The sequence below is a fragment of the Brassica oleracea genome, chromosome C4 (assembly GCF_000695525.1).
Source record: "Brassica oleracea var. oleracea cultivar TO1000 chromosome C4, BOL, whole genome shotgun sequence".
Classification (NCBI taxonomy): Eukaryota; Viridiplantae; Streptophyta; class Magnoliopsida; order Brassicales; family Brassicaceae; genus Brassica; species Brassica oleracea.
Window position 1 is genome coordinate 1,358,183 of NC_027751.1, and position 14,631 is coordinate 1,372,813.

Here is a 14,631-nt window from a genome sequence, read left to right on the forward strand (position 1 = left end):
GTTAGATTTTTCTCAACAGATTTTGTTATAACTGAAAATAAAATTCAAATCTATAGTTAAAATTAATTTATTATTAATATTCCTATTAATTATTATATCATATTATGTGATTAATGAAATGGTCCTAGTAGACTTCTAAATAGTAGATAAAAATGGTACTTCTCTTTTAATAGAGAAGATGTGGCCTCAAGCAAATGCTTCACCTGCCTTATGGCAGGGACGGGCCTGAGCTGAGGAGCCGCTTTTTGGATCTAACTGGCCAAAACAGAGAAAAGCGTGCGAGGGTTGATGAAGAAATGTGTGATTCTATGGAAGCTGGGCTTAACTGCTCTCCATTCAAGAAAATGGTAAGGACTTTGTCTCTCATTCTTTATTCACTATACATACTCTTACTGCTTTGCGGCTGATAAGATAGTTTCTAATCATTTTTGGTTTTTATATACAACAGAAAGTGGGGGAAGCTACCTCATCAGCTTCAGAGTCTCAGCAGGTTCCTAGGACTGGTTGTGCTTCACAAAGCTCCATCATCCCGCCTGCTAACTAGTACAGATTCTCTACCTTGTCTTGTGAAGGTAACTATTTGGCTTTTTGTTCATTACCTAAGCTGAACAAATAGTTTGTTGACAAAAACTCATATGCGTCAACGCAGATTTATGATTCTCCAGAGTCAGACCTGAAGCTAAACGATGTGGCTGAGTTCCTTGGAGTGTTGACTTTCGATCAAAATGCTGATGAAAACTCCGAGGCCCTTTCTGAAGCTGAATCTGTTCAGATGCCCTCTGAAAATGTTCCACGCCTACATTGTATCATCCACAGGAAGCTTGAAACACAACATTTCTTGAATGGCTCTTCCTTATCAACAGAGGCAAGTATACCATCAGTCAAAACATTATAGCTCTCATATTGGTTTTCAACACTCTTCTTACCTTTTTTTTTTGATCTAGCAGCTTAAATCCCCTCAGGTATTTAAAGAGATAAGAGAGAGCTTAATGAAGTACCTTACAGGGTTACTTGGGGATGATCACATCGCTGCACAGTTCCTGTTACTGCATCTTCTGTCAAAGGTTAACTAATTTAAAATGGATCACACAATCTATACCACTTATTATTGAGTATCTAAACACTGCCTCCCTCGGTCCCAAGAAAGATTATGGAACCAACAGATTGGTCCCTTGAGTTCTACAAATCGCTGATGGTACACACTTGATACTGGACGAAACAGAGTTGCATCCTGGCACATTGAACTCCGTTGGAGTTGAGAATGCAAAGCTGCTTAAAAACCTCTTGGAGTGTCAAAAGGTAAAAGCAATGTGTTATTTACTCTTTCACTTTAAATCAGATTCAGATATTGAATTTGTGGAGTCTGCTGCTGTTACTTCAGGTGGAGTATGATTTTCAATATTATAAAATGGAAATGGCCACTGATGCTCAAATGCTCATCTTCTCCGAGGGGAAATCGAACATAATGCCAGCTGATGTGGTCGTACCGTTTCAACCTTCCCAAGTGAACTCATTGCAAGTCATCTCACCAGAAACAGCAGAAGCTTGGAGGTGTTACTTAGCTACTTGCAAATCGTTATCCAACTCCATTGGGGAGGAGTTGCAACAGGTGCTGGAGAATGATTTGGTTGAATTAAGGCAAACGGGTCGTAGTTCAGGCAGCCAAGACTTGAGCAGGTAGTAACTAAAGCCTTTCCTTTAATGTTTATTCTCATCAAATATATAAGGATTTTTTTTTTGGCAATTTTGTTTGGTTGGTTAAGCAGATTGTTGACAATGGCTCGCATGATGTCTGTGAGTTATGACGAGACTACTCTTTCGTTAGAGCACTGGCAAATGGTGTTGGAACTAGAAAGACTTAGAAAGGAGAGGCTCAAGTGAAACCAGAGCCTCTTCTGGATTGTTTGGTATGTTGTAATCTCTACTGAGTTATGATTAAGAAGAAGAAGCGTTTCCTATCTATTTACTGAGCACAAAAACGTGACCAAAGTTCATTGGAACTCAGTTCCTACCTGATTTCTTTTGAATATTTTTGATAACTAAAAAAAAAACTCAAGAGACAGGTACAAAGCAGGTGAAAAACAAACTCAAACGACAAACTAAGATGACTCTTAGGACTTAACTAAGAATGCCACAACAGATAACATTACACACTGAGACATAAACTTAATCTGATTTAATAACCTGATTCTCTCTCTCCCACATCTCGAGCTTGAGAAACCGGTTGTTGTAAAATGTCATCCATTGGCATAATCTCTTCCTCCCTAAAGAGTTCATCGACGTCAAGATATAAATCTGAATCATCCCACTGACATTGTTGGTCTTCGTCCCCCCTCGTCATGAAGTTGTTCTCGTCGTTCATCATCGCCTCAAGTACTGGTTCTTGACCTTCATGAGGAGGAACTAGAACCGGTGGTGCATCTTGCTCTTGTTGCTGCTGCTGCGTGGCGTCACCATGATCTTCTTGCTCCACTCCTAAACCTTTACCTTCATGATGAGGAGGAATATATACAACCTGTGCTTCTTTCTCTTGTTGTTGTGGTTGCCGAGTGGTGTCACCATGGTCTTCCTCTAACGTCCTCATCTCAACTCCATTAGCACCAGCTTCTTCTACATGATCTTGCACTTGTTTCGATAAGATGTTGTTGTTCTTCACCTCCTCAGCGAACCCTTTCTTTTCTAAATTTCCTTTGATACGACACAAGACCAAATCGTCTTGATTTTCCTCATAAAGGCAATACTCTGTCATGTTCCAACCAGTTGGCTCTATCTTTCCATTCACATTAGTCTTGTTATAGACAAGACTCTGCTTGTAACCTTGCACCTTCTCGTCTTTGTCCTTGATCGGCTCTTTCCCACTAGTGCTTTTCCATGTACCGCCTCCTCTTCCCCGAACGGTCCTGGTACATGAACTGGCACCTCTTTTGTTCCTAGGAGTAAAGTAGTACCATTCGCCTCTAGGGAACAGGTCGTTTTGCACGTGATCAAGAAGCCACGGGTCGTCTTTGTACAGATCCAAAGTTGTTATGAAACCGCTCTTCTTCTTGTCTACCTTGTTCCTAAGATGAACCCTTACACATCCCAAGTTGGTTGGAAGAAACCGTGAACCAGGCGGATAAACCGGAGCCTTCACAGTGTTAATGGAGCTGCTGCTTGGATCGGTATGAGGCATGCGATGATAATGAAGCATCCGTCTCTGGTGTTCCTCGAGATTGTACATGTGATTGACAGGACGAGGCATGTCTTGGGAACGAAGCATCATGAGTCTCTGCTGTTCCTGGAGATTGTTCACGTGACTGTGGGAAGATGAAGATCCCTCTTCACGACCAAGAACATAGTTAGACTTTGATGAAGATTCATCAACCTTACATTTACTTTGGCGATCTCTATTCATCTTCTCCATAATACTCAGATACTCTCTAGCTATTTAGGTTTGTTTGATATGGTTCATGCATGGTGGAGACTTGGCTGCGTTATTTATAAGAATATAGTTCAGTCGGTAGCCCAAAAAAGGAAATTTTAGAGTGGTCTCTTCACTATTTCCTTTTTTTTTTTTTTTTCAACAAGTTCCTTAACTAATTTCCTTTTATATTAACGACCATGTTTAATTTCCTTTTATTTAATGATCATGCTTAATTTCCTTTTTCCTTAAACGATCATGTTTAGTTTTCTTTTTGTATTTTGGCGATCATATTTAATTTGGTTTTTTATTTTAACGATCATATTAATTTTAATATTTTTCTATATTTTGTAGTAGAATATCCTACAATTTCCTTTTTCAATTTTCAGGTAAGTTTGTTGGATTCCAGGAGGGTTCAGTTTACAAATAAACTGGAATTTATTTATAAAACCGACTGTTTTTGTTGGGTTCAACAATGATATTCCATACAATGTTATGGTCCTTTGGATTTTTTTTTTTTTTTGTGACAATTGTATGGAATAACATTGTATGGAATATCATTGTTGAACCCAACAAAAACAGTCGGTTTTATAAATAAATTCCAGTTTATTTGTAAACTGAACCCTCCTGGAATCCAACAAACTTACCTGAAAATTGAAAAAGGAAATTGTAGGATATTCTACTACAAAATATAGAAAAATATTAAAATTAACATGATCGTTAAAATAAGAAACCAAATTAAATATGAATATCACAAGGCTCTCATCACATAACACAAAACGGCAAATGTTTCCTTTGTGTGGAGTATAACACAAGGCTCTCATCACACTAACACAACTTATTTACTCATGTTTACTTGGCCATTCACTTAGCCTGCAGATGGAATCTTAAGCTTCTTGTAGCATCTCATTTGCTTTGTTTACCCACACGTTATAAATATCGTCCGCGGACAGAATAAAATGCACCTTCATAAGAATGACAATACAAGATTGTAAGAAAATGTCCGGAACATCATGGCCCAATGGTAAGGACGGGCTCCTTCCTGCACCTAGGTTGCGAGTTCGAACCCTGTCGGAATGAACTACCTCATGATGTCTCTGGACACCCCACACGGATATGGGTCCATGCTTTAGGGCCCATTTGCATACCCGGAGAGAGGGTCTATCCGTGGGCTGCACCTCTCCTTGGGGATTAGTCTGGGTCCTTCCATAGGCTCGGGATACCCCAGGTTAAAAAAAAAAAGATTGTAAGAAAATGTCATTTGAATCCCATGCAAGTGTAACAATATGGACGAGAGAAAGCATCCTTTACCTCTTTAAAGTCATTGGCGAATTCTTTGATCGTCGATATGCCGATCACAGCAGCTTCATCAGAAGGATATCATTAATAACAAAAACAATACATTCTAAGAGCAAACCTAAACTAGGAAAACGAGTTAAGTCTTTGGTTGCGACGATTTTACCCATTAATCCCACAAGATATGGCAGGAAATGCAATGTACTTGATGTTGTTTTCCTTTGCCACTGTAAGACAATTTCTGTAGCAAACAGAGAGATGAAGTGAGTTATGTTTAGAAGAAACCTATAGAACAAGAGAAACTGCTTACCTGTAAGAACTAGTGAGGGATTCTCTAGGGTTGACGTCTGAGTCATAGACTGGTCCAACAGTGTGAATCACATGAGATGCATGCAAGTTGAAACCGCTGTTCCATTTTCACAGCCCAACATTTTTCATTCATCAACAATTAATACCTAATTAATATTATATCCACTTATTATATATATGAGTAGAATAAGAGTAACCAACGGTGTGATTCTTGCTTCACCGGTTGGACAACGCACTCCAGGACGAACCTCAGGGATGTCATAGCATGCTGCTCTCATCTGTGGCCCAGCAGCTCTATGTATTGCTGTCAAAAATATAATTATATTTTCCTTTAGATTTCACATTAATGGTCACAGTTTATGTTAAGGGATATACACAATGGCAATGGAACTGGTAGAAAACTGATAAAGACAAAATTCGTTAAGCTACCTCCATCGGCGCCACCACCACCTAGCATTCGTTTATTTGCTGGATTGACCTGAAGAAACATACTGTCAAAGTCAACGTAACGATGAAGCAATAGTATCAACCAAATGATACAAGAGACTATATATCAACCATTTTTCATCACAAACCCTCAAGTTTCATCTAACTCTTAGGATTTATATTGATCGAGAAGGAGAGACTTACAATAGCATCGGCGGACGCATCCACGGACCACTCGGTTATGTCACCTTGAAGGATTTTGAGAAGACTAGAATCAGACAAATTGAAAACAGCTCCAGAAGCCATGAATGAGACAGACAGTTAGCACTTCTCGGGAAGTCCTATTAGGAGAAAGACAGAACAGATGAAGAAACAGTCATCACATTTCATTTTTTGTATCTTTTGACTTCTGTAAGTTTTCATTTAATTAAGGTTAATGTGCTTAGTTTGCGTGTTTAAAAGACCTACCTTTTCTTACACTCAAAAGCATTTTGTAATTAGTTAAAGAGATTCATTAGACCATCTGCAACCGTGGATTCGGTAAAGAATCCTTAAAAAATCACTTTTTTTTATTATTTATTTTTCAATAAAGAAAAAAAAAATAATAACCAATGGCAAGTCGCCACTTAACAGCGGGACCCGCAAACAGTGACAATATTTCTCACGGATTGATCCTTATATAAGGATAAGAAGAGGCTAATCCTTAATATAGTGTGGAACCCATCAAATTTTTTATAATTTTTTACCTAGGTTTTGGAGCTAAGAGGCTCCATTGCAGATGTCGCAGCGTAAAACAGCTGAATGCTTACCAACAATAACAGGAGTTAATTCTATACGATGAGAACGATGCATTATATTTTGAAAATATAACATATATATATAAGGTAATGTTCATTCTGACAGACATGCGTCCAAGTTCTTGTTCCATGACGACTACTGTTTTTAATTTACGGTTGTGTTTTTCATGTCTTTTTGAGTTATTAAACAAATTATATTTTCGAATTAGTATTCTTAAAAAGACATGAAGTTGTGCTGAATCCTTAAAAGACTTTCTTTATTCCCAAATATAACCATTGAAGATAGTCAATTAGTCACAAGGCTCTCATCAGACAACACAAATATCAAATAGCTCTTTGTGTGGAGTATTAGAGAATCATGTTACGTCTTGATAGTGTTAATTCTTGGTCTATATAGCAACCGTTGACTTCAAAGTCAATATGCTCTTTATTGGTAATAGAAATTCAATCTATTAAGTTCTATATATTGATAAAAAAAAGTTCTTTATATATATAGGTCAACAGATTTTTGAGAGTATGCCAGCAGGCTAAGTTCAATAAACATGTAAACTAAATTAAACACTTGCTCTTCGTAGGCACGATAAATACAACCATAGAAAGCTAAGCGGGTGCTTATGAGCCACACCAGCACCACATAACAGGGAGAGAGATAGGATGACTGTCTGACTCAAAAGTCAGAACTGACCGCCTTGGAATGTTTGTCCGAACTGCCAATTAGAAGGGGCAATGTCATTGCTAACGACTGTGCGACCATCACTGGTGGTGACCTGGAACGAGAGGCTCTGGTCGTTGAGGTAAGAATTGCTCTGCCAGTTTTGGCCCCAGTTCCTAGACATTGCTTGCCACGACCCTGTTTTTGAGCCTCTGATCGAAACGGCGTGGACGTCTCCTGCTCCTCCTACGTTCGAGATCAGAACAAGGTTGAAGTAAGAGTGTCCGTTGATCGTAAACCTTATCCCTCCTTTCTTCATGCATGGTACTCTGCATTTACACAACAACATAACTCATTAATTTAATTGTTTGTTTGGATGTGGTCTTTTTTTAAAACATGATAATTAATACTCTCTCCCGTTTAGTTTATATATATTTAAATTGTATATGTCGATTTAAAAGTAAAATTTTATTTTACTTAGAGCATGATTATTAGAAGGTTCCTAGGATGATGTTCTTACCGGAATATAAGAACTCGTCTCTTAACTTTTAACTCTAAGAACCCCCCAATAATCATGCTCTTAAAATGTCGTTTTATATTTTCAATGCAGAAATTTATAATTTTTTTAGTTTTATCTCTATTCTTTTGATTTATTAATTAAAAACATCATAAATTTAATATAATATTAAATTTAAATGTTATCTTAATGTGTATGAAAAAAATTAAACATTTACATTGTGACGAATGGGGAGTACGATACATTCCTCATCTTTATTAAAAACTTAGTTCCTAGTAACACCTAGCAACTTTGTTACTTGCAATTCAAGTATCAGGAAAAGTAAAACGGACCTTCGGAAAGAGACGGGAACAATGCCGGCACGGTACTGAGCGATTTGGAGAAAAGCTGGCTCGGCGAGGTCGAAATGTTGAAGAGGAGGATTGCACCATCCTCCATTATCGTTTGAGAGGCCAAAGTTCGGTGGACAGAAGTTTGTAGCCGTGACGGTGATAGTAGAACCAAGACACCATCTCGGGTCATCGTTGCACTTCATCTCGTAGCACGCCCCGCACGTGAGTCCGTTGTTGAACAGTGCCGTACTTAAAGCTGCCGTGTTCGTCCCGTAACCTTGGCTATATAGATTGCCATAGCCACAAGCTCCACCTGAATATTTGGGATAGGCCACGTATTAGCTAAGAGACGGATGTATAGAGATTAAGTAAGCTAATTAACATAAGAATTTTTGGTCATACCCATGGTGCCGGAAGCGTCGCCGCCACCGTAGAATGTGGCGTGACCACCTTGCCAACCTCCGTCGTCCCCATTAGTTCCTTGGAGGGAGAATAATAAGCTGAATATGGATAATATTGAGATTATAGAATATTTGGATGTAATATACATTTTTTGGACTGGTTGATTAATTCGGTTTTGAGTATTGGATTTGATTTGGTGAGAATAGTGAGACTGATGTGGAATCAAGGGTGGAGGAGTTGAGTTTATATAGGGAAGTTTTGGAGTTTATAATAGTAGCAAGAGATAATATTTATATCGTACTAATATATGTGGACAACAAATTAAACAGTTAGGAAAACAAATGAAAATGTGTGTATTTATGATTTTATAAGATCAGGGGGGGCTTTGAAGGTTGTGGCCACATGCAAATGTTGCGGCTAGACCAAATGTGATTCGTAATCAAGTGGCTCCTACTTGCACATGCTTCAATACACAAGTCTTTATTAGTTTGTCTCTTCTTTCATTTTGCGTTGGTCATATGATCAATATCTTTTATTTGTGTTGAAGATCATACACATCAATAACTTCAGTCAGTATGTACAAACCACTCATACAAATTTTGACAATCTTAGAAAACATTAGTGTAAATATTAGATCAATGTTTATGTTGCAAATGATCCATTTACACGATGAACTTATAAGGTTAGTTAATGTGAACACATTGGAATAGGGAATCAATTATACCAGTCGGTAATTATATACTGAAATGTTTAGATAGGTATTCCATTCTAATATTGATTGATACGTTTTGGTTTGGGGGTTTGATCACGAGTATGATTTTGCTTTAGCTCTCTAAATGATATGGATTGACTAGAGAGGCCACTAATGTATAAACAAAATATAGCAAGTGTGACACGAGATGGTCCTACCATGTTACAAGCACATGCAAGAGGCTCTTGACGTGTGAGGCTCCTCCCATGCATATTTTTGATACGTCATTTTCGTGGCCCTTCTATGCATTTTATTAAGTGTCTTCTACGTCTAAAATGTAATCAACTCATCATAAATGGTTTGATTTATTTAGGTTCCTTCATGATTCCCTCAAAATGTAGAAATGGGTTTTCATTTTTGGCAGGAAAGACACATTACAATTTTAGAATTTCAATAGTAAAATGTGTTTCAATTGTATTCAACATATACAATCATGACATCTTTAGAACTACAACATAAATTAAAGTTTTCGATTGTCGTCTACGTTTATTACCAACTAGATAATACAAATATATATTCCAGTAGGAAGAGCAAGAATTCGACTGAAACCAAAAAAAAAAAAAAACTATTGAATTGTATCCACAAAAAGGTCACGTGAGATCTATCCAAAAGTGTTGAAAACTCTTAAAGGGACCACACTTTACGTAACCCATCACAAGGGGTTTGTCGGGCAACATTATAGGCGGTCCCTTAGGCTGGGCCCTTAAGCGTAGGGTCCTTAACTTTTAACTAAAAACGCTAAGGGACTTCTCTCAAATCTCTTATTTAAGGGCCGTCCCTTAGCGTTTTTAGTTAAAAGTTAAGGGACCCTACGCTTAAGGCCCAGCCTAAGGGACCGCCTATAATGTTGCCCTAAAAGTTGCCCCGAAACTGCCGGGACTTGCCATAACTACGTGCCTGAAGAATTGTCACTGTCCCAAAGAGAACGTCAGTTCAATGACCCAACTTATGAGCCGACACAAGATAAACTTAAGTCTGAAGATATAGTTCATGGATTTTCATGTGAGGATTTAATTTTGTTGTTTGGTAGTTAGGATACCGTTTGAGTGGCCTCAACCTGACTAGTTTGTTTCATGTTTTATGAGTCTTGACGGTTTAACACCTAACCCTGATTTGCTTTCTAAGCAATTTAGTTAAGGTTCATATGTTTGGATGTAACTGTATTACTGTAGTGGTTGATTCCTAGTGTCTGTTTAAGAACATTGAAAAAACAAAAACTGATTTCAGACAATAGGGTTCTTATGGAAGTGCTAAGAAACTTGTGCTTGAAGCAAAGTAATTAACATGGAATTCTAGAAGTAACAAAAGAAGAGAAAGTGATGTAAGAGACCTGAAACAACAAAAACCAATTTCTTGAAGCCAAATCCAAATTACAACCACTGTTTACACAGGAATAAATGAAGAAGCAAGAGCACATAAATAAACATAAAAAGGTAACTGGTTCAACTAAGATAGCTCCCAAGGAAGAACAATATGAATCAGAAAAGTTAAAAACACCTGTGGGTCTCTATGTTGAAACCCCCTCACAAAGAAAATAAAAGTTTTACAGAATAGAAAAAAATGAATCAGACGAACCATATTTAGCTAAAGATTTTGAAGGGAGAGGGCAAAAGAATAGGATTATCCACAAGGCAGGACTCACATGGTGCTACTGCTTTCACTGACGGTGTCAGACCTACCAAAGTTCGAGCCTCTGCCACAGCTGCTAATGTCAAGCCCCTGTAACCGACCAAGAGGGTCTTCACTCATCGCCTCTGCAAAGGAATGAGACTGACCCGAGGCATTAGAAGTAGCCTGATGCATAATGTTTGGGTTTTGGTTGTTGTTGTTGTTATTGGGCTGGAAGAGATGAAACTGATGAGTCATCTGTTGCAGGTTTTGAGCATCGGTTTGTTGTTGCTGATGATGATTATGTTGAAAGAAGGATTGCTGTTGTGGTGGTTGCTGCTGCTGTTGAGAGTATTGCATGTGTGCCATCCCGAGGTTATAAGCATCAGCGTGTGAGACTTCTCCCGTGGCGAATTTCAGCCTCTCTACTTCCTCTTTCAGTTGCTCGTTTAGTGCTGCGTAGAGAAGAATCATCTGTAAATGATCTTAAATAACATAAGAGGAGAGAGGGGACAGGTTAACATACCATCTCGCAACTTGGCTTGTTGTTCCATGACTTGTAAACGAAGCTTGAGCTCTGTATTCTCAGATGACAAACCAGTTGTGTCTCTCTGTAAGAAGCAAGTTATTAGGCACAGTAGATGAGAATGTAATGTTACTACAAATGCAGTTTGTGAATAAAGAAACCTGGAACAAGGAGAGTTGTGCTGAGAGGGTAGTAGCTTCAGTTTGCAAGGTCTGAACTTTCCTCTCCAGCTCCATAATGTACCTAGCCTTCCTCTCTTTTGAACGAGCAGCAGATTGTCTATTAGCAATTATCCTGCACAGAGTGCACGAGACAGGATTGGATTAAATGTTCAAAAAATTTAGAATAATACAGACTAACATATTTAGTAGTTGAGAACAGTCATGCTATTAATAGCAACCATTGCCATAGAGGTTCATAACAATTATGGAAACATGCACACAAAGCTAATGCACAAAACTTTTCCGAACCAAAGCCACTTGAAACTATTAACTTTCAATACAGTACTAAAAGGAAATGTTAAAAAGGGATCATCTCAAAAGTTTGAACATGAAACATATTCAAACCTTATGAGAAGTACGACACACACGAAAAAAAGTCATTATTAAGATAGAATCTCTAACCAAAACAAGAATGTACAAGTACAACAAGCTTGAACAGACAAAATCAAACAAAAATATCTAGTTATAGGGGGGCATCACATCATCATGAAAGAGACATTGTCGTACAAATTCAAGAATCACAAAAAGAAACATACTTATGGGACCCTCTCACCCAAAAAAAGACCTAGCAAAAGCAGCATAGTAGAACCTAACTAAAATTTTCAGTTATTACCGTTGAAATTCAAGAATCATAGTCAAAACAAAAGTAGTGTAACACGTAACCAAAAGTAATGCATCACATCAACGTCATAAAGAAACCATCTTTTTTCCCGCGAATTATACAAAACAAGACATATGTAAACTGGTCTTGTTCTTTTTTTTTTTTTTTTGTGTGTGCACAAGACATATACAAACTGGTCTTAACGATCTAATAACGGGAACTAGATTTTAATCAAATCATTTGTGAGTTAAAAGAGGAAACCTTTTAGCTCTCTTGGGATCAACGACCCAAAGCTCAGCGAGCTTATCAGGAGCCATGGCTTTCTTAGCCTCGATCGACTCCAAACTCGAAGACCCACCATCAACGGAGAGGCTGTGCCTGTGCCTAGGCCTCGAACTCGAGCTCCCACCTTCTTCACCGGAAAACAACGGGTTCTCGGACCTCGGTCCAGCCGAATCGGATCCGGATCCGAGTTTCTCGATGTCCATGTAGGTGCAGAAGATGTCATCTTCGGATCCGAGGTCGTCGAACCCTCCGAACGGTTCGGAGAGATCTAGATCTTCGGGGAGACGGAACTGAACCTCGGAATGAGCTCGACGATGGTACGGACCACGAAACGGCGTCGGAGTTGGGTTGGAGAGAGGCGGCGGGCATTGGTTAGATTTGGCGTTCGAAGAATCATCCATGCTCTTTGGAATTGGATCGTCCTTCTCTATCTCTGTGTTTCGCGCCTTCTCTCTCTCTCCTCTGTCTATCTGTCGGAATCGGACAGCGAATGAGAGATTCAGATTTCACGTTTTTTTAACCGAAACGGGCTGCGTACGGCGTCGTTTGGTGCTTCATTTACTTTTTTTTTCTTCTTCTTTTTAACTGCTAAAGCAACTTTGAAGCTCTTTTCCCTGTCTTTTGACTACACAAAATCATATAGATTTTAATTATCATTTAAGAAGTAATTAAATTCTGTGGATTTGTAAATTGTAATTTGGATGTTTCTTATGCATGTTAAGTAGTAATTTGGAATTGTCGTTGGATAAAGTTTTTTTTTTCTTAGGTTGGATTGATCAATATCAGAAAATATGTAAATTAGTTTTTTTTTTCTTTGGGGTTCTAAACTCAGTTAATTTGAAGGAATGAAGAGTAATAGATTAACATGTAGGATTGCCATAAAATTCATTTACAGTTCAAAGATTTGGAGTTGTACTCTAAAATATCAATTTATAATTTATTTTCACATAATACTTCTCAAAGATGGAAAAGACCAAAATAAATTTTATTAAAGAGTAAATATATATTTATATCCTAGGGTTAACTAATCTACGCTTAGAGTTTATAGTTAAGTGGTGGGGTTTTTTGGGTGGAATTTTAAAATTTAAAAAGATAAAAAAAAATTAAAATTAAAATTTTTAAAATAAAAAGATGTTATTTTGGTAATTTTCTTTTCTGAAGAATATTTTGGCCAGAAAAACTAAAAAAAAAAACAGAGAATTACCCATTAAATAATTAAATCACCTGCACTTTCTCTTTATAACATTTTTAGTTACACAAAATTATAGTATACTAGGGGCATTGCCCCCGCGCAAGCGCGGAGTTATGAACAGAGTTCTTGCTTCATCTCAAAATTTGTTAGGGTTATTGTAGCTATGAATTTTGCGTTTTGAGTTGATCATTGTTTTTCAAGTTTTTTATTGTTATAGGGTTAGAGTTGTGATCATGAACTGTGTATGCACTGTTCTCCTCTCATGAAGGACTAAACTGTGTTAGTAATGTGATTGATATAGTTCGTGATGTTGTTTGATGTGTCACTGAGACTTATTGTTTGTTTGTCTTTTTAATTTTTTATTTGTACTGTTGAGATTACATAAATTATATTAAGGTTGTTGAGAGTACTTTTTGTTTCTGAATATTTTTTTTCCAGTTTAGTTGTGTAAGTTGTGTGTATTAAGTAATAATATTTTTTATTCTTATTATGTTGGTTATATGTTTTTTTTTTAAACTTGTTGCTTTTACCAGACCTTTAAAACAAATACATGAAGACTTGTAGAAATAACTATAAAATGAGTGACAATTAGTATTTGGGCCTTAATGGGTTTTAAACGAATATATGTATTTCTTATAAGAAGACAATAGCATTAGCCTGTTGACATTGAGCATGTAAGCTATTTTCATAAGACAAGAGGAGTGAGCAGGTGGAGATGTTATTGACGCCTTTGTGTCTGTTGAGGTTGTCTCTTGTATCTCCTGGTGTGGCTGTGTTTGTTTCTCTTTTATTTGATGGGTAATATGTAAATAAAAATCATTGTTAGTTGTATTTATCAGAGTTTGTAACTTACTCTACTTTTTTGTTCAGGTAATTTCACTGATCTTGGTTGTCGTCTTCGTCTTCTTCGTAAGAATATGCGAAAGTAAGTTTGTAAATTGTTAAATAGCTGGCCTCATAGTTTGTATTTGTTTAGTTGGTTCAATGTATATGTCGTTGAGTTTTAGTTGAGTTGATTGATATGGCTTTTTTAAGTTGTAAAATAAAGATTTGTGTAAAATTAGATTGATAAGTAAGGGAGATAAATAGACGACCACAAATCTTGGGTAGAAAATAAATTTGATTATTGATGTTAGCACAATATAGACAGTAATATAAAGGGAATTATGTGTTGATTGTTTCTTACAGTTCAATGAGGAGACAGATAACGACTCGAGTTGTTTCTTTGGTGAGGCCAGAGCCCTGTACAGAACGGATTTTTCCCAACCACATATGTGAGTTTAAATATCAGTTATGATATCGAAAAATAATATACC

At 37.3% G+C, this 14,631-nt stretch overlaps 3 protein-coding genes and 1 pseudogene across 3 annotated transcripts; 1 reads left to right on the top strand and 3 right to left on the bottom strand.

Moving 5' to 3' along the window:
• LOC106341287 overlaps positions 1 to 1,881 on the top strand; it is a 2,986-nt pseudogene extending 1,105 nt beyond the window's left edge.
• A 2,282-nt stretch (positions 1,882 to 4,163) lies between these two features.
• On the bottom strand, positions 4,164 to 5,795 carry LOC106342507 (macro domain-containing protein VPA0103-like). Its single transcript, XM_013781461.1, has 7 exons — positions 5,636 to 5,795; positions 5,435 to 5,483; positions 5,207 to 5,309; positions 5,007 to 5,102; positions 4,863 to 4,937; positions 4,712 to 4,781; positions 4,164 to 4,365 (listed from the first exon to the last, which is right to left on the bottom strand). Exons 1-7 carry the CDS (start codon positions 5,735 to 5,737, stop codon positions 4,288 to 4,290), a joined length of 573 nt encoding a protein of 190 aa, XP_013636915.1. The 5' UTR covers positions 5,738 to 5,795; the 3' UTR covers positions 4,164 to 4,287.
• Positions 5,796 to 6,698: 903 nt separating this feature from the next.
• Positions 6,699 to 8,391, bottom strand: LOC106342506 (expansin-A8). Its single transcript, XM_013781459.1, has 3 exons — positions 8,132 to 8,391; positions 7,730 to 8,042; positions 6,699 to 7,209 (listed from the first exon to the last, which is right to left on the bottom strand). Exons 1-3 carry the CDS (start codon positions 8,277 to 8,279, stop codon positions 6,903 to 6,905), a joined length of 768 nt encoding a protein of 255 aa, XP_013636913.1. The 5' UTR covers positions 8,280 to 8,391; the 3' UTR covers positions 6,699 to 6,902.
• Positions 8,392 to 10,222: 1,831 nt separating this feature from the next.
• LOC106342505 (transcription factor RF2b-like) lies at positions 10,223 to 12,623 on the bottom strand. Its single transcript, XM_013781458.1, has 4 exons — positions 12,100 to 12,623; positions 11,178 to 11,310; positions 11,017 to 11,101; positions 10,223 to 10,945 (listed from the first exon to the last, which is right to left on the bottom strand). The coding sequence occupies exons 1-4, from the start codon at positions 12,522 to 12,524 to the stop codon at positions 10,521 to 10,523; spliced, it is 1,068 nt and encodes a 355-aa protein (XP_013636912.1). The 5' UTR covers positions 12,525 to 12,623; the 3' UTR covers positions 10,223 to 10,520.
• Positions 12,624 to 14,631: the final 2,008 nt, after the last annotated feature.